This window comes from Hibiscus syriacus, unplaced genomic scaffold (assembly GCF_006381635.1).
Source record: "Hibiscus syriacus cultivar Baekdansim isolate YM2019G1 unplaced genomic scaffold, ASM638163v2 tig00000715_pilon, whole genome shotgun sequence".
Lineage (NCBI taxonomy): Eukaryota > Viridiplantae > Streptophyta > Magnoliopsida > Malvales > Malvaceae > Hibiscus > Hibiscus syriacus.
Genome location: NW_024061811.1, coordinates 2,478,071 through 2,498,528, shown reverse-complemented (window position 1 = coordinate 2,498,528; position 20,458 = coordinate 2,478,071). Strand labels below are relative to the sequence as shown.

At 33.8% G+C, this 20,458-nt stretch overlaps 1 protein-coding gene, 1 non-coding gene and 2 pseudogenes across 2 annotated transcripts; 3 read left to right on the top strand and 1 right to left on the bottom strand.

Moving 5' to 3' along the window:
• The first annotated feature begins 6,674 nt into the window (after window positions 1–6,674).
• Window positions 6,675–7,667, top strand: LOC120210175 (annotated as a pseudogene).
• A 2,373-nt stretch (window positions 7,668–10,040) lies between these two features.
• On the top strand, window positions 10,041–10,113 carry TRNAV-UAC. Its single transcript has one exon. It is a non-coding gene; the product is annotated as a tRNA-Val (tRNA).
• A 154-nt stretch (window positions 10,114–10,267) lies between these two features.
• Window positions 10,268–12,764, bottom strand: LOC120210675 (annotated as a pseudogene).
• A 5,210-nt stretch (window positions 12,765–17,974) lies between these two features.
• On the top strand, window positions 17,975–18,555 carry LOC120212112 (histone H2B-like). The gene has a single exon (XM_039210533.1). The coding sequence runs from the start codon at window positions 18,062–18,064 to the stop codon at window positions 18,485–18,487; it is 426 nt and encodes a 141-aa protein (XP_039066464.1). The 5' UTR covers window positions 17,975–18,061; the 3' UTR covers window positions 18,488–18,555.
• Window positions 18,556–20,458: the final 1,903 nt, after the last annotated feature.

The window sequence follows — 20,458 nt, the reverse complement described above, 5'->3', positions numbered from 1 at the left end:
TACCTCAAGGGTAATTTTATTTTTCATCTAGGTATTTTGGTGTTTTAATTTTTAACAAGAGTAATCAAATTTTAAGGGTTATCAGGTAAACGCTTCACTGGTTAATCACGGAACTTGGAATTGTTCCTTATAAATCTTCTAATTCTTATACGTGCCATCAAAGTTTATTCAATTACTTTTTTACCGCATTCGAATCTAGTTTAGAAATAATAACTATATATGAGACAAATATCATCCATGCACTTAGCAATACCAACATGTATCGTAAAGCATGCATAGGGTAGTAAAGATTACCTCTATTCTCAAGCTACACCAGTTAAACATTCACACTCTATTCGATCACTCTCAAACTTGAATTCAATGTCCAATAATATCTCAAATACATATCAACAGAAATTGCATAAAAAATGGAACTTAATTGTGAAAGCGGATTGAATCGGGAGGTTAATCAGTGAAAAACAGCTTATCAGGTTCGAATTTTGTGAAACATTCCTAAAAACGGACTCAGGACGTCGAAAAACGTAAAATATGACTTTTCAAAAATATGACTTTTGGTCGATCTCAAAGTCGGTCAAAGTCAAATTCAACTTTGGTCAAAGTCATCGGTAGTCAAAGTCATTAAGTTGACTCTTTTTGAGTTATTCAACAGGGTTGACTCAACGAGTTGGCTCAGTGAGTTGACTCAACTCGATCAAGTTCAGTCTGGCTGGACTGGTTCCAAAAAACTCATGTATCGGTAAGGAGCCCCACACGAATTGTCAGCGCGTGGCGACACATGCGACGGAAACAGGGGTTGGAAGATCTCTAAAACATCAATACCAAGTCATATCAACGTTAAAAAGCAAGCCAAATTCATTGGAACCAAAAGAAAAAGGTTGAAACACTTACCCCGACTGCAGAAGAACGAAATCAACATAATTCTTGGGAATCTTACAACTTGGTCCTCAAATTTTGCCTCAACTTCAGGGTGTGACATTTTATTTGAAGTGGGTAGCAGCAATTAATACGAATGAGTTAAAGATGGTTGGGTTAACTTTAATGAGGAGATTTAAGGCTTAAATCACAAGGCAATGTGAGCTCCAAGTAAGAACAAGAGTGTAAAGTAGTAGTAGTAGTAGAAGTGTGAAGCCTAATCTAAGGGATGGAGTTGGCATAAAGTCATTTAGTGTAAAGGACTTTGATTTGATAGCTACCGCTGCCCTTATTTTTTTCTCTTCCTTCTTCACCCAGTAGTTATGACTTCTCAAAAGCATCATATCTGCTACTAAGTCATCCCTCAACTACCATTAACCTACCAAATCATCATTTTTTTCTTTTTCTTTTTCTAATCTTAATTTAAAGTTTAAAATTATACATATTAAGAATTAAACTTTAATTATTAAAATACTGTTTTAACTAAGTTCCGGACTCTCCGTAAAAGAGTTGAAGATTATGTCACAATTCTTTTTGAGTTATTTCGCATGCAATTTAAACTTTTCTTTTAACTTTTTGCTTTATTTTTGCTTGTAAACTCGGTGTACCAATATCTCTTGGATTTATTCTTTATTTATTAATGTTTATTAATTAGCCTTTTTATACTTGCACCTATGATTTTTAAAGAAAGGTAGCCTAATATAAGTTAAGAAATACATTATCGGAAATGTTAATAATTTTTAATATTTTCGGTAGAGTGTTACATAAAATGTTATTTTTTCTACTGAAAATATTAATATCTAGCGATACCTAAAATGTTATTTTTTCTAACGGAAATATTAATATCGAAAATATTCATTTTAGGCAGCGAAATTAATATTTTCGATATAAAAAAATAACATTTTAAATAATATTTTACCGAAAATATTAAAAAATATTAATATTTTCAATAACGTTTTTTCTTAACTTTATATTAAACTTTAGTAACAAAACTACCATACAAGTGGCTTTTATTGGCTTTTACTAATAAATTATGAAAAAGATGACTTGACAAATGAATATAATATTTTATGTATTGAATCAGCCGAGCTAAATCCTTATATCTCCCGCCTTAGTTAGGGATGGTAACGGGCTGAGTTCGGGCGGGTATTGATCCCTCCGTCCCGTTCTTGTTTTAAAAACCCGTATATGTTTAAAAAATTGTGGGGATTTAAAAGGGGATACTCATCGGGTAATCGGAAAAAATCGCAGGGAAACGGATATTCCGTTTAGCATAAACGGTTATTTAAACGGGTATCAGGCTGGATACATATATATATATATATTAATTTAAATTAAATTTATTAATATTATATATATAATAATTATTTTTAATATTTATAGGGCTGGGTATCGGGCCGGGTAATCAGGTAATCGGGGCGGGAATTACTAAACTTGTCCCCGTTCCCGTTTAATATAAACGATTTTTCTCCATCCCCGTCCCCGTTTAGCATAAATAATTTTTCCCTATCCCCGTTTAATTCGATTTTCGATTTTGTTTTTTTGCCATCCATAGCCTTAGTTGGATCTGACTTCATCACTTCACTATATATAAAAATAAAAAACTAATAAATGATGATGAGGAAAAAAAAACAAGTTGCTTTGCACAATAAGTACACTAACTCAGGCAAAAAATAAATTCGAGAATGCTTTAGAGCCTAGTTTAAACAGATCAAAGCAACGCAAACAAATTAGTGAAATGAAATATCAAGTTAATTTGTTGAAATAACAGAAAATTAATCAAAATTAGTTTAAATCCAATCACAAGTTAGATCTATTCTAGCTAGCACAAGTCAAATTGAAGAGTTTTTAAATTATAAATAATAAAAATATCCCCTTTTAGACCTGGCATCCTTTTCTTTCCTATAAACTAGCATGAGCCATATCCATGCTTTTAATGCTAAAAAGTAAAAAATACGGTTATCATCTTTAACCCAACACTAATTAAAAAGTGTTACAATATAATTCTATTTTTTTAATTTAAAAATATTAAGAGAACTGAACTCCCAATTTAACTATTTAAAGTGTCTGACCCTGAAACCCCTGTTTACACTTAATTTTGTTTTATGCGGGTGTGCGGAAGTGAGTTTATTTATAAAAAAAGTTATAAATACACAGTAACTAAGATCTATGATAAGTGTTTAATTTAGTTAATACTTTATTTTTAAATTACTCTTTAATTATTGATTTTTGTGATTTATTTGTTCATTTTAATTTATTTTATGTACAAGACGTAAGATTATGAAAATTGCACAAAAAAGACATAATTCTGCAGATTTTTATTTTCAGAATCAAAGTTAGTTGGAATTCGGATTTGAATTAAACTCAAATTTAGGATAATATTTTAAACATTATATTTTATCTTTGTATTTTAGTTAATAGGTTTTAGTATTTTAATTAAGATTTAGAATATTATATTATTATTTTTTTAGGTATTTTAGTTTAAATAGTTTTAAGTGTTTTAATTAGGATTTAAGATGTTTTAGCTTGTTTTTAGGATTTTGAAGGCTATAAATACCCTCTAAGGGTGAGCTTAGAAACATATCTCTCTCACTTGAGAATAAAATCTTCTTTTTCTCTATAGTTTTCTCTCTATTTTTCGCATAATTTTCTATTTAAAGTGGCTGACCCTGAAACCCCTGTTTACACTTAATTTTGTTTTATGCGGGTGTGCGGAAGTGAGTTTATTTATAAAAAAAGTTATAAATACACAGTAACTAAGATCTATGATAAGTGTTTAATTTAGTTAATACTTTTTTTTTAAATTACTTTAATTATTGATTTTGTGATTTATTTGTTCATTTTAATTTATTTTATGTACAAGACGTAAGATTATGAAAATTGCACAAAAAAGACATAATTCTGCAGATTTTTATTTTCAGAATCAAAGTTAGTTGGAATTCGGATTTGAATTAAACTCAAATTTAGGATAATATTTTAAACATTATATTTTATCTTTGTATTTTAGTTTAAATAGGTTTTAGTATTTTAATTAAGATTTAGAATATTATATTATTATTTTTTTAGGTATTTTAGTTTAAATAGTTTTAAGTGTTTTAATTAGGATTTAAGATGTTTTAGCTTGTTTTTAGGATTTTGAAGGCTATAAATACCCTCTAAGGGTGAGCTTAGAAACATATCTCTCTCACTTGAGAATAATCTTCTTTTCTCTATAGTTTTCTCTCTATTTTTCGCATACTTTTCTATTATGCTAAGTATGACTTTGGTTATGCTTAGCTAATTTTCTTTCAAGCCGAAGACTAAAGCGAAGGCTCAATTCCAAACATGAGAATTGTAAGGTACTTAAATCGCTTCGGATTTTCTCTATGTTTTCTGAAGCTTACTTTTCAAATCAAAACTATTTCGACATTGGTCCGGATATTGTTTATGGTTAATGTTTGAAGAAGTTTTTATTGAAGCATATTCAACTTCCCGAGAACACACTTAACAAATTGTTTGCTAAGAGGAAACTGAGATCGGAATCAGTTGTTGTTGAAACGATACAATCCGAGTTGGCAGCGAAGAATTGTTCTTGTAAGCTTACGTGAATCTTGAAGTAAAAATTTGTTTCGATGATCCGAGGAATTTGAGGCGAAGCTGAAGTCTGAGGCTGCTTTCACAATAACTTTCTCTTTATCTTAATCTCTTTAATTTGTTTATTTAATTATTATTTTTTTTCTTTTATTTAATTCTTATTTTTTATTTTAACCACAACTTTAAAAAAATCCCTCTTTCTATTTATTACTATAATATTTATTATATATATTTTTTATTTTATTTTAATATATCTTTTCAGCTTCATCTGGAATTCTATCTTTTTCTAAAATCAAGAAAGAGTTTTATTAAATCAAAAACACCACAGTCCCTGTGGATTGACTCTGCTTCTCTATATTACATTTTCATTTTTATTTATTAAGAAGCCATGAATTATTTTGATAGCAAGACGGTTATCAATGTATATATTTTTTTTTCTCATGTAAATTAATTAAATAAGACTTGAGAGATAATGAAAAAATTAACAAACTTCTAAATGATTAGGGGCAGATGACTTTGTTTTATTGTGTGTTAGGACAGTGAATCTCTGTTGAATTATGTTTTTTATTTTATAAATAAAGTTTTATGGAAAATTGTTTTTCCCCCTTTCATTGCTTTAAATGAATTTTAACTTTATCAATTTCCAAAAAAAAACTAATAAAATTCATATTTCTTAAAAAAAGAATGATAAAAATTGTGGGTATAATACTTAAAGTGAAATACTGTACAATGAATCTATCTGAAGAATTGATCCGCACCCAAAGGCCCTCAAATTAGGGTTGGGATACAAAAATGATAATGAAGACAAATTAAAGCAAATTAATTTTGTTGGGCGAGAAGCACGAGGATTAGGCATTCGTCTAAGAACAGCAAACGTGACCCAAACAGAAGACACGCGACATTACTAATTTTGCACTTACACTTTTTTTCTTCCTAACATCGTTAATTCATGTTTAGGGTTTTAATTTGGCGTTACTCCCAACTTACACTCATTTGGGGTTTTTGATTTTATCAGTTTTTTTAAAAGAGAATGTTTTAACTTTTTTCAGGAAATTTTTAATATTTAATTTGGATATAATTAGATATCGCACTAACTTTTTGAGTGTAAATTAAACCCTAAACCCGAATTAATTAAAGGTCATCACTATCTATTAATAGACCGTGGTATCTTAGATCTATAAGTTAAAATTTAAGCAAACTGTATTAAATTTATAATGAAAGGTGGTGGGAGGAAATTGTTTTAATTATATTATACATGTGGTGGGCGAAAAATATGTAATTATTCAGGAGTTAATAAAAATAGTCACAGAAGCCATGTTGACATGCCTTTTATGGTTTATGAAGTAAGCATCCTCTGTTCAACAAAAGCCCACTTGACATCACCATATCCAAATATGCAACCTTTAGGGTTTGACAGTTGATGAGTTGTCTCCCTTTCTTTTCTTGTTGGATTGGGTAACCCTAGTTGCAGCCTTTTCCCGCGAGCTTTCCATGAGAAATGAGGGTAGCTTGCTATGCTCTTAAATTGCAATTCCCCAATTTGATTTTAATGGCTTATTTATTTATTTTTAATTATTAGGGCATATATATATTAGCTCGGCTGCCAAACTGTCTGCGAGAAAGTTAACACCAACTGAATTCAACTGTGTATTAATCAGGGATAACAACAGGGACGGGCAGGAAAAATTATTCTCTCAAAATTTAAATTATCATATTTATTTAAATATATTTTTAATATTTTTATTTAAAATATTTTTTCAGTTAAATTTAATAAATTTATCTCATAATATAATATCTTTAAATCGTTGTTGACGCTAACTCAAGCTTTTGCCACTTTTTTCAGCACCCTGTATACGCCTAATTCTCAACTCTAATCTTTACCTACACTTATCTTTCATCCCTAATTTTAAATATACTTATTTATTAAAATGAAATTTATAATTAAAAAATCACTGAATTAAGGAATAAAAGAAGTGGGAATTAATTAATTTTTATTATGGGTTTATTAATGATGAATGCTCTAAAAAATAAAAAGTGAAAATAAGGCTTTTCATCCTACTGGTAATAACAGCTTTGAAAGTTGGAAACTAAAACATATGGTGATGGTAACTATTCACGGGGTGGCTCTCTTAATACTAGAAAAGTTTTCAATACCAACTACTCTTATCACCTGTTCGCTAATAAACTCCCACTACTCTCTCCATCTTTGCTTCATTCATTTGTTTTCTGTAACTCCTAGACTGTTACTTTGTTAGGTCACCTGCCTTATTTCGATTTCCTTTTCTTTATCTTTGAGGGAGGGGTGGATATGCAAGCTCAAGATCAGGAATTTGATCATCAAGCCTTGGTCATCAAAGCCAACGTACCAAGCGCAAAGGTCATCGTCCCTCTTTGGTATCACCGTCACTTCTAGTTCCTCGAGTGCTTGTGGCGGTGATGCTGGTGGTGGAGTGGCGGAGGAATACAATTCAATATCGTCTCCGGTTACTTCCGGTGAGATTTATGAGCACTGAAGAAGAAGAAGACATGGCTAATTGCTTGATCATGTTAGCACAAAGTGATGGTCCGAAAAGGAAGAATATTGATGAGAAATTCGAGATGGTTACTGCGATGACAAGCAAGGCTGGAGCTTATGCGTACGAGTGTAACCTGTAACCGATCATTCCCATCGTTCCAAGCACTAGGAGGGCATAGGGCGACCACAAGAAGCCCAAGGGAGGCATGGCGGATGAGAATAAACCACTTGTTTCGGCAGTCAAAGATCAGACTGTTGAAGACACTGATCAATTCAACAGAGAAATCCTGCAGTTTTTGCTTCACAAGTAAGCAACAACAGCAAAAAGGCTAATTGCTATGCGAACAAGGGTAATAAGATTCACGAGTGTTCAATCTGTGGCTCTGAATTCTCGTCGGGTCAAGCTCTTGGAGGCCACATGAGACGGCACAGGGCGGCGGCCGCAGCTGCTACAGCAAGCAATCAAGCTGCCGTGAGTGTTGATTCTACTAGCAGTCCAATTGAGTCCAACAGTGGCGATGGAATCAAGCCTAGAAGTATTCTATCATTGGATCTTAATCTCCCTGCACCAGAAGATGATCCCAGGGAATCCAAGTTCCAATTCGGAGCACCCAAACAAGCTATTGTTTTCTCCACACCAGCTTTGGTAGATTGTCATTACTAACCCCCCCCCCCCAAAAAAAAAAAGAACAAAAGAAGAAATCATGAATCAATATAATTAGTATTATTTCAATTCAATACTATCTGCAATTATCAACTGTATTCTTTGACTTCTTTAATAATTTTTTTAAGTTCTTAATTTTGATGATCTACTTGTTGAAGCTGAGTACTTTGAGCTAGTAAGTGGTTAGTGTTCATGGTTGCCTTCCATTCACGAAAAGTGAGTGATGGAAGCATATTTATTTGATGGACCAATTTCCTTTAATTTTCTTTTATCTCAAATTCTGAAAATAGAATACAAATTAAAATTCGGATTATTCATTATCTTTTGGCAGCAGCAGCACCACAACCTAAAGTCGTGGATTAGGTTATCTTTCCTTTGAGTTCGATTAATAAAGCTAAAAATACTCTTTAAAATATATTCTTTCCTTCACTCTCACAGTCGCTCTCTCTCACACACAACATGCCACAGTCTGTTTCATCAAATGACAGAGAATAAATGGATGAAAAAGCTGATCAGTTGTTAACTGCCCAACTTATGGATCACTACATTTATTATCCTTCATTATTCTATATTTTTTCCTCCTGCTTTAAAGTTTCTGCAGGTTAAGCTAGATCCCATTTATATTTTTTCTATTAATATATTTATCATTATTGTTGAAAATATGAAGGGTTCATTGATTATCAGTAAAAATAATAATTAGAAAAAAAGTGTTAAAAAAGCAAATGAAAATGAAGTACCACACACCTAATTAACTACCTACAATATCCCTTAGTTTGCAAGTCACTTAACTGAATTGACATTAGTCCATTTACTCATTATTTAATCAAATGAATTCTCGTAATATGAAGCATGGCCTTAATGAATTTACTCACTTCACTTGGTGTATAAATGGAGTTTGTTAAGTGCACGTTTAGGTAAATGTTAAAATAAAAAATCTCCTTCCTCTACCTTTAGTAGAAATTGTTAAAAAAAAAAAGAGAGTAAATGTTGGTAAGCAAATCATGTGGACACTTTGCGTGAGATCATGTCCAAATATAAAAGAGAAACAGATGTCAAGATCATCATCTTTGACATCTACACATGTTGCTGCCTTGTCGTATATATAACCAGCTCCCAATTATTCTCATCAAATTATTTTACATATAAAATATAATAAACAAAGGCCTCAAACTTATTACCTAAATCAGTTTTTTTTTTTTTGTGTGTGGAGAAAATGTCATTATTACATCAATAATTATTAACCACTGATTATTATCAGCCAAGTATTTCTAAATAGCACTCAAAATTTGAAACCTAAACTACTAAAAAAGGGTTTTCGCATCCCATTGGAACCGACTAACAGTAGCCCATGACCTACGGCAATAGAATATTGTATATCTACACCACACACATCACATAAAGGGTATTTTTTTAGAGTATTGTCCAACAAAGTGACTTGTGGACCGTAGATGATGTTATACATCTCTTAAAATACAGCGTGGCCTTTAACTTCACCGCTGGACGGCTATCCAAATCTCTTGGCTTTCAGCTTTTGTGCTTCTCTCTTGTTTTTTTAGGGTCATGTTATCATGAAAGTGACCAAAGCTTCAAGGTTTTTGCTAACTTTGACAACCATATAAGCCAATAATATTATAGAATATGTTTTGGTGTGCTTTTTTAGTAATAATAACCCTCAAGAAAGGTTAAAGTTTTCTACTGAATTTAGTCATTGTATTTTAATTTTATTTTTTAAAACATTTCTATACTTGAAATTTAGCTAGACTACATTTACTATTTGAGTGAGAACAAAAATTCTAAAATTTGAATAAGTGTATAGTGATTAAAATTGACCAAATTAAAGTATATGGATTAAATAAATAAATTATACACAATACAAACTTCTAGCAATCCTCTTGCTCACTCAACTTTCAAGAAATAGATTTTTGAGTCGAAAACAACGACTCGATTTACATAAGCTTGATGCTAAAAGGACACGAATAAATTAGTAACAATATTTTCCACCGGTTAGCAAAATAATCCAAACAACTAGGTGGTGAGGTTAGTGTTTCTCTTTTGGTGAGATGTTGCCTACCTGATTTGTTTTGGTTAAGTTAGGTTTCTAGAATGGTTATGGTAGTTACCAAATGAAAAGTATGTGTGAATGGAATATCAATCATCTACTTGTAGTTTTATCATGCATGCGGATGAAGGCATGTAATTAAATTGTTTGGAGTTAAAATTTTGGTTTATCAAGGACCAAGTATTTCAATACATTCCACGAGAAACTTAAAATTTTTGGTCCATATGATCAGGTCCCCCTCCCCTTTAGTAAATTTGAGACTGCAACATATATTAAAGCTTTAAATATGTAACTTTGATAAATCATGGAAACAGAAAGTTGCTGTGGTGTAGTGGTTATCACGTCAGTCTTACACACTGAAGGTCTCCAGTTCGATCCTGGGCAGCAACATCTTTTACTTTTTTGTGTCCAGAAAGTTCAAATACGAATCCCAGATATTTTCTCATGCAGTTCAAATACGGATGGTAAACGGAAATACTATCCCATGTTAGAACAATATAGAGCCATAGAGAATAGTTTTTTGAAATAAAATTAAGCAATCTATATGAATTATTTCAATGTCTCAGTACGTTCTAAAGACAATAATGAAATGGAAATACAAATAAATGTAATACATGTTCAACCCCTCCCCAAAAAAATAATCACAGGTTGCCACACACTTTAACAGGCACCATTTTGAAGTATCCCCGGATCCTGTACCTCCTGGAATCAGAAAAATTGAAGGTTGTGAAACTTTTGACTGCATTTGGTATCATGGATCAGACATTATCATATGAGTGCTTAACTGATCCAGACATGGTGTCGAGAAGAGAAGTGCCTTCTCTTTCTATGCTCCACTACTATACAGATATATACTTGACACAGGAATGTTTTAATTCTTTCAGAGTTTTATTTTCTTTTTCATGAATTTGTAGAATATTTCAAAATCAGAGTAACATAGCTTTCAACATTTGGGAACAAAAATTAATATCCTTCAAGTCTCGGTCTAAGTTACTTGTCCGGGAAAGCTACCAATAGCAAAATTTTGTAAGAAACCAAGGTCAAGAATGATTTTCACTGACTAGCTTCAAGAAAAGACTACTACGTTTACAATTAATGTTATGATCAGATTCAGATGCTCACATAACTAGACTGATGAAAATGGCCACCAAAGCCGCATGCCCATTTTCAGAGAAGAACTTGTCTTCAATTGGCACAACCAATAACTCTGACCCGGGCAGTAACTTCAGGGTGGAGCTTCAGCTCTGCAATATATTCTCCTGTTTCCCTGATATCTGGAAATAATTCTCTTGTCCGCATCCCTACAGATCCAACACGAAAGTAGTTGAAAAATTAAGCAACCATGGCTAAAGATGAAGGCTGATCGGACATCTGCAATTCTTTAAATATCAATCCAAATTTAAATAGCAATATCCGTTGGATATGGGAGTCCATATTTGGAAGGCTATTCATCCAGCTAAAAACATATAGAAACCAAATTTAACATCATTACTAGAGGGGTGATACCAATACTTACAGAATATCAGTTCACTAACAAAAAGCAAATGATTCATGATTGCATAACTGTTAACAGAATCAAACTAATATAAGCATCAATCTGTCAGCTTCATTTGTTCACTGTAACTGCAGATGCATATTTCATTAAGAACGACAGAGGGGCTATACATAAACTAAGGCAAAAAGCTTGAATTCTTATTTGATGCAATCATGCAAATTCATTTTGTGAATAAATTGCAGAGTTATGCTGCTTGTTAACAATTAAATCCCACAAAGATTTTACGGTTGGTACCTATGAAGTTGTGCCTTGATAATGTCTACAAGATCTTGTGCAGTAACACTGACAAAAACAAGTGAATGTCAGAGTCAAATATGATAAGATAAAAACTAAAATATGAATGCTTTCATGATCCTACACACCTTCCAAAAATTTGCTTTCCTTTTCCACCTTTTCGCTTCACCTTAAAAACTCCAACAGTTTCGAATATCAAGTTGTTTGTGCTTCTTCTTTAACCTGGAGTAAAACAAGATCATAACAAGACTATGAGTTCACAGGCATGGATATAACATATTACCCTGGTAAAACCACAAACAGCAAGCTAGGAAACGGCCATAAAACACCATGCGGAAAAGACATTAGCATAATTTCTTCATTGAATACCAGTTTGGAGCAAATGAAGCAAGTGTTCGTTCAAACTGAACACTCAACACCATAAAAAAAACTTCCCAATATTACTCCATACTGTCAGAACAGACACATATACAGAAACACAAACAAGCTAAGACAAGGTTCACTTCAATAAAGGAAGATTCAATTTGACATAGCAATCTTTCTTTCAGTTTCAAATCACTCAGATGTTCAGTGGCCTAATAGGAATAAATGACCACAATAATATTTGCTAACATCGAAAATTCAAAACATAAGTCACTGAAATTACCCGTTGCTTCTCTGCTTCAATTCTTTCCTCCTCCATTTTCATTTCCCTGCGGAGAAAAACCACTAATTATTTCCCCAATCGTGTATGCTTATAAGTTTTACTCCCAAATCAAAATATCAAATGTAGGTTTCCTTCTATTTCTTAATTGAATACTATTGTAAAAGCAAGAAAAGGCAATACAAATTGAAAATAAAATTAAAGATTAAAGAATGAAGAGAGATTGAGATTAAAATTTACTTAAGCAAAGAAGAAGTGATAATCTGGGCTTTTCCCATAGCTAAAAGATAATTCCTGAAATACCCGGCTTTCACGTCCAAAAGCTGCCCTTTTTTCCCCAGGTATTCCACATCTTCCTTCAATATTATCTGAAACCCATCATTAACAACAATCACTCAACCAAATTATAAATAAAAAGAACAAAAAGAAACAAAAATTCAACTAGATAAGAAACAATATGCTTTACCTTTCGAGTCTTTTTTTGCTTTCTTCTAGGCAAAAACCACGAAAACCCTGTTTCTGTCTACTACTTTCGTAGCTTCATTTTGGGTTCCCCCAAAGCTGTGAAACCATGAGAGGCAGATGATGCTGTGACGTAGCGCTTGCCATTGCCGCCCGCCTAGAAAATGCTCAGTCTGTTTTATCTTTGTTCGGGTCGTTTTGAAACAATCTGGTATATCGAAATTTCTTGCGGTTGTATTATGATATTATCTCATTTCAAATGGGTTATTAGCATTCTTTTTATTTTGAATAATTCATTTTAATTGAATTGTTACAGTATTTTTAAGCTTATTGTTCAAGCTGCATTTGTTGCACAATATTTTTTTCTAAAAATTTCTCGCTTTTAGGATTTTCTGTAAGTATTTTATCCATTCAGAAAAAAAAGTTACGACCTTATGTAACACCTTATTGAAAAAAACAATTCATTAAATTTTTCTATTTTTTGATAACATTTTAAAACATATTCGATTGAGATTTTTAATAAAAAAAAAAAGAATCCATAAGAATCCAACTACATGACCTTAATATGTATATGGAATGTTCCACTCCGCATAAGGCTATTCGGTTAGGAAATTGATTGTGCATTTTATAGGCCCATATTGACAAGAAATAATAAATGTTGAGACATTCTTTTTTGAAGGCCCATAATTATTCGGAATACAAGATCATGATTTAAGCAGACATTTATTGAGACATAAGGGTGTGATGAATGAAAATGGTGAAATAGAAACATGGAGCTTACCATATATGATCATTTGTCCATCACACAGTTGCATTATTCTGGTGATTTCACATGCATTAATGTTGGTGAGCCGAAGCGTCTCACTTATATTCCCACTGAGTTTTGGTGTCATTGTAATGCTATACAAAAGCTCTGAACACTATGCAAAGATCTCTTGGTTGAAAAATCTAGACAAAAGCCACATGAAATGATGAATGTGTTGTCGAATGTTTTACGAACCAATAACTATGGTGTTGATCATGCTGCGATCATATAGTGTTTCCATTTTTTACCCAAGATGAAGGTTGTCTTTTACAACCCCAAGGTTAAAAGTGAGGAATAGTGAATATTTCTTTAGAATGTGATGAAATTTTAACGATAATAAATTAGTGGATCCAATTAAGATTGAACGATGAGATGTTGTATCGACATGATGTGGTACAAATAGCCTTGTTCAAGATCAGATTAGATGTGAGACGTGAAAGGAATTAGGATAGACCATCCCTTTGATGTGTTTCAAGAGTCAAATTAGAATAGACCATGTTTTCCCATTGATATTTGCCTAGTTTGGCATAGTCATATACATAGTATCCAAAGATGGTAGATTCTCCTTTCAAAAATGAGAGCTCTATTGAATTTCTACACAGGTTCGGCGAATAAAGCCATCTTATCGAGGGCAAATTTTTTTTGGGGATAAGAAGAAATTGACACAACTCAAGACTTGCAAGAGAGCACGCTGGTGCAAACAAAAGTAAAGATAACTTAATCAGGAAAAGAATGAAGATCGCTCTTGCAGCCGTCCCCTCATGGATTAAAAAAAAATATGTATTTATACATATATGAATTTGTGTCATTGCACCGTACATCAGTTCATACATACATGGTAAATGTTGATCTCCCTCATGAGGATGTCTGTTAAAATTTATTTTGAGAAATTTTTGTCTCTCTTAAGTTGGTTTCCCTAGAAACTTCAATCGTGGCTTTCTTAAAACATGTCTACTAAGAAACTCAATCTTGTCTTATTAAAAATCATTTCCCTTGAAACTTCAACTTGACTTCCTCGTGAAGAGAAGTCAATCTTTGTTATTCTTAACTTACTCATGAAGAGAAGTCAATATTTGTTATTCATGACTTCCTCGTGAGAGAAGTCAGTCTTTGTTATTCTTGACTTCCTCGTGAAGAGAAGTTAATCTTTGTTATTCCTGACTCCCTCGTAAAAAGGAGTCAATCTTTGTTATTCTCGACTTCCTCGTGAAGAGAAGTCAATCTTTGTTATTCTTGACTTCCTCGTGAAGAGAAGTCAATCTTTGTTACTCCTGACTCATCGTGAAGAGGAGTTAATCTTTGTTATTCTGACTCCCTCGCGAAAATGATTCAATCTGTTATTCTTGACTTCCTCGTGAAGAGAAGTTAGTCTTTGTCACGAGGAAGTCAATCTCTGTTATTCATGACTTCCTCGTGAAGAGAAGTCAATCTTTGTTATTCATGACTCCCTCGCGAAGAGAAGTCAATCTTTGTTATTCCTGACTCCCTCGCGAAGAGGAGTCAATCTTTGTTATTCCTGACTCCCTCGCGAAGATGAGTCAATCTTTGTTATTCTTGACTTCCTCGTGAAGAGAAGTCAATATTTTTTATTCTTAACTTCCTCGTGAAGAGAAGTCAATCTTTGTTATTCCTGACTCCTCCAAAGATGAGTCAATCTTGTTATTCTCGACTTCCTCGTGAAAAGAAGTCAATCTTTGTTATTCTCGACTTCCTCGTGAAGAGAAGTCAATATCTCAGTATTATTATTCTTGACTTTCTCGTGTAGAGGAGTCAATATTTCAGTGTTGTCTTCCTTGAATTTCTCCCGAAGAGGAATCAATCTTTTAGATTTGGTATTCCTGAAGAGCAGCGAAGCAAATCAAGTTCGATTCAATTTTCCCTGAAGAGTAGCAAAGTGGATCAAAAATTCTTCTCGAGTATGATCTCCCCTAAAGAGTAGTAAAACAAATCAACCTCGATTCAAGTTTTCATGAAGAACAGGGGAATGAGTCAACGTTTGTCGATATGATTTGCCCTGGAGAAACAGTGACACAGATCCCATCAGATTTCAAAGCATTAAGTCGACTGGGCAAAAACTCATTGTCTCTTCGTCTTTGCCCTATTCTTATTGACACAAGAATAAGAAAAGAGGGGCAACTGTAGACAGTGGTTTTCGTCTCGATAATATCAATATTATTATTATTATTATTATTAAATAATTACATTTCATCCTAAGCAAGCCCAACTACAACAAATCTAGGCCTAGGACCAGCCCTCCAACCCGTCCCAAGTCACTGACCCAAACCTGCCTAGGGTTTCTACTGAAAGCTACATCTGCCTCCATTTTCAACCGTTGGATTTGATCTAGATCCAATAGTCCATAAAGTATTATATTTAGGGTTTTTTAACCCTCAGCAGCTAGTCGACACCGCCAATCCATCTGGACCGTCCACCTGCCGCGCGTGTGTTACACACTCCCAACTCCTCAGATTCCAGCTACCGTCGCTATCGTTTTCGGACCCAAACCAACCTTATCTCTAAAAATCAACGCTGCCCCTAGTTAGCCATAGCCCTGGTGACTCAGAGGGTTATTCCTCTCCAACCGGTCTGAAGGGATAACCATAGGTCCCTATAAAAGGAACCATACTGTAACAGATAAAAAAAGGAAGAGCCCTTTTCGAAGAAAAAAGAAATAAGCGAGAAAGAGAAAATGAGGACTTACCACCCGAAGCCACTCATCTCGTCACCAGAGAAAAGAGGAACCACCGAAAACTAAAGGTAACCCCTTCGTTTCCCTTAGATCTAGGACGCTAAGGTTGGCTTTAGGTTGAGTGGAGTGTATTTTTGGGTTAAGTAAACGGCGAGAGTCATTTTTTGGGTAACTTAGGGGTCGTCGGCCACTGTGTGCGACGACGAAGAGTTCCGATTGACCGTAACCGGAGGCTGTCAGCCTCACCCTAGCGAGAAAAAGAAGAGAGAAGCGAGAGAGTTCTCTCTTTTAGAGAGAGAAAGTAAATGAGAAAATGGGGGGTTAAAGGCCATTTTGGCCGGCTACTGGGTATTTATACTCTCCTCATAAGACGTCGTTTTAAAGGGGTTTCGTGTTTTTGGGTGGTGGGAATACCATCTCTGTGAACCTTATACTTTGTAATTTGTTCATTTTAGTCCATATATGTAAGTTTTAATTGTTATGGTATGAACTTCAAGTTTATCCCCGTTTATGTTTTAGTCATTTTATACTAGTTATGTTGTTTTTATGTTTATTTTAATTTGAGTACCCTATTTTAACATTTTTCATTTTGGTCCTGAAATTTAGTAGTGGTTAAATTACTTTTCTAGTACCTCTTTTGCGTGTTATTTTCTTTTATGGCTAGGACTTTCAATTATTTTACAGTTCAATCCTTAAATTTTATATTTTTAATTCTGAATAGTGTTATTGGTTTCTTTACTATTGAAGTCGTAATTTTTTTTGCTAATTGAAATTTTTTAAATATTATTTTATACGAGAAATTTATGAAAAGTCCCCTTAACTGACAAGGTGTGTGTTTCTAAGAATTACTCGAATAAAATAATACATTTTATGTTTTTAAATGAATTTGTTTTTATCTATTTTATGTATTTGTTGTATCTAAAATTTAGGGTAATATAATTTTGTACAAGGAATCCATAAAAATACCCCCTTTTGACTAGAAATGTATTCTCGAGGATTGTTCGTACAAAATAATATTCCTTTTAATTTTTCTAAAAGTGATCACAATTTAAATGTATATTAAAGTTTGTCAATTTCAATTTTTAGATGATGTATAATCGCTTAGGTACCGATTTCGGGCGTTGTGGGGAACTAAACCTTCCTCACACGTAATAGACTCACGAACCATTTTTTCAAAATGAATTTCTGGTTAAACGCCGATCATTTTTTTATCTTTTAAAATTATTTTTTCTTAAAATTATTTTTTTAAAATGTATTTTTAAGTATTCAACTTACTTAACCTAAAGATCGATGACGATTCCGAAAATATTTATTTATTTTATTTTAAATCCCAACATTTTTTAAAATTAAATTGGATCGATCCCAATAATAAATCCTAAAAAAAACTTAAGTACAATTCCGACACACTCATAAGAAATGGCAACAACACTTCCTTACCCTCGATCGACAATAGTCGTGATTCTAACTATGAATCCGTTCTCCATATCTATCTCGGAGCGGTACACTTCGTAAGTATGTTTAGGTTTGTCTAAAAATTGTGTAGAGTCGGAAAATATAATCACGTGAGTAAAAGGGAGGCTTGAATTTCAATCGTAACGTGGAGAAACACGATTGGTTGTCACATTTTCAAATTTCAACAATCAGCACTTTACCCGCGAAAACGCTACAATTCAGCAAAAAAGTTGAAAATGAAACAAAACCCCGCTTAAATTTTAATAGTTGGACGACGAAATATTCCAATCCTTTCCGTCCAATCCATCCTCTTAAATCCAACGGTTCCTACTTCACACCTCAACGATCCTTGCAAATCAAGATCCTCCAATCAGATATCGTTCTTTCCCCTATATATATTAAATTCACATACCACTTCTTCATCAATCTCATTCGATCCCCAATTATTCTAGTATTTTCTTTGTTGGAATTATCATATATCTTGAATCAAATTCCGAAATGGCACCAAAAGCAGAAAAGAAGCCCGCCGAGAAGAAGCCAGCAGAAGATAAAAAGGCTGAGAAGGCTCCGGCCGAGAAAAAGCCTAGAGCCGAGAAGAAACTCCCCAAGGAAGCCGGCGACAAGAAGAAGAAGCGATCCAAGAAGAGCGTTGAAACCTACAAGATCTACATCTTCAAGGTTCTGAAGCAAGTTCACCCTGATATCGGTATTTCGAGCAAGGCCATGGGGATTATGAACAGTTTCATCAATGACATTTTCGAGAAGCTTGCTCAGGAATCTTCGAGGCTTGCTCGTTACAATAAGAAGCCGACGATTACATCTCGGGAGATTCAAACGGCTGTCAGGTTGGTTTTGCCGGGGGAGTTGGCCAAGCACGCTGTTTCTGAAGGGACTAAGGCTGTCACCAAGTTTACTAGTTCTTAGGATCGGGAAGTATGGTTTCTTTGTAAAATTAGTAGTATTTAATGTTTTCTTGTTGATGGATTTTCTCTACTTTCAGAGCTTAAATTGAAATATAAATATCTGTTCGATTAGTTGTTTATGTTCGTTTCTTCATTCTTTTCTTGTAATTGGGATTTGCCTTGGTTACTTTGTGTTGGATTTTCTTTGAATTTGGGTTATATTTTTCTCCTACAGAAATAATTAAAAAATGCTGACGGTATTACACAAAATTTTGTTAGCAGAGTCCAGGCAAATCCTGCATTTCTCCGATGTTAATTCCCTCTGTTTGTCTTCCATGTCCTTTATCTCCTTTGACTTCTTTTCAATCTCCGTTCTCAAGGCAGCTTCATTGGCCTTTAAACATTCAATAATCTTCTCCAAGCTATTGTCATCCCTGCGTGCTTTGAGTCCAAAGTAGCCTTGAACAAGCAACTTCAAATATTTCATGACAAAATTGACATCAAATTCACTTCGTTTAGCATCCATGATTGGGTCTCTCAACTTCCGTGCACCTCTTCTGTAACTTGGTCAAGCGTCAGATCACCCATCTCTTTGATCGCAGCACAAAGCAAAAGGAAGATCGTATGAACAGTGGAGACCAGAGATGATGGGATTTTGTATTTGCTGACGTTTTCCCATGCACCGTCTAATAAGTCTTTGAAGCTGTTGGTGTCCAAGTTGCTGGCAACGTTTTCATCAGTGAGTTTAGACATCTTCAGCCATTCAGAGATGAATTTCAATTCTAGTCTATCTCCAGTTTCAACGTTAGAATAAAAAAAAGAGAAAAAAGCGTCAGTGACCGAAAATGTCTTATAATATACGATTTTAATCAACTTTTTTTTGATTTGCCAAAATGATCAACAAAACCGCAACGCGATATCAAAACCGCAACGCGATTTAGAAAAGCGCAACGTTGAAAAGAAGATCGCAACGCGATCTTCCAAGAATCGCAATGCGATTCATAAAATCGCAACGCGATCTTCCAAAAATCGCAACGCGATTCAGAAAATCGCAACGCGATTCTAAGAATCGCAACGCGATCTTCCAAGAATCGCAACGCGATTAAGAAAATCGCAACGCGATTCCAAGAATCGCAACGCGATTAAGAAAATCGCAACGTGATTCAGAAAAAAAATCGCAATACGATTCCAAGAATCGCAATGCGATTCAGAAAATGAGTAAATTCTTTCAAAAGCTGTTGCATTTGTTTCTTTCTTAAGAATTTTCTCTAAAAAGATAGTATCCGCGCGGACGTGTCGAAGACACGTATTACCACGACCACGACCACGACCACGACCACGACCACGACCACGACCCGAGACGAGACGGCGGCGGCGGCGGCGCGCGAGAGTCCCCCTTGTTCTCTTTCACTCAACAAGGAAATAAGAAATCCAAGCCTTAAATACACTTCCCAATAGTATTTCCAATACTATGTGGGATTGAGCATTACTCAACACTTCAAAGAAAATATAGCAATTTTTGTAGCATGTTTCCCGCTTAATCCATATTTAAAAATATTAAAACATTTTATCATATTAAAACTATATGTATAAGTTTGAATTGAAATGTAGATATCTACAACTCTTTTAATTCTCTTGATAAAATGTTTTAATATTTTAGATGGATTAAGTGGGAAAATACTACAAAAATTGCTATATTTTCTTTGAAGTGTTGAGTAATGCTCAATCTCATATAGTATTGGAAACACTATTGGGAAGTGTATTTAAGGTTTGGATTTCCCATTTCCTTGTTGAGTGAAAGAGAACAAGGGGGACTCTCGCGCGCCGCCGCTGCCGTCTCGTCTCGGGTCGGGTCAGGTCGTGGTCGTGGTCGTGGTAATACGTGTCTTCGACACGTCCGCGCGGATACTATCTTTTTAGAGAAAATTCTTAAGAAAGAAACAAATGCAACAGCTTTTGAAAGAATTTACTCATTTTCTGAATCGCATTGCGA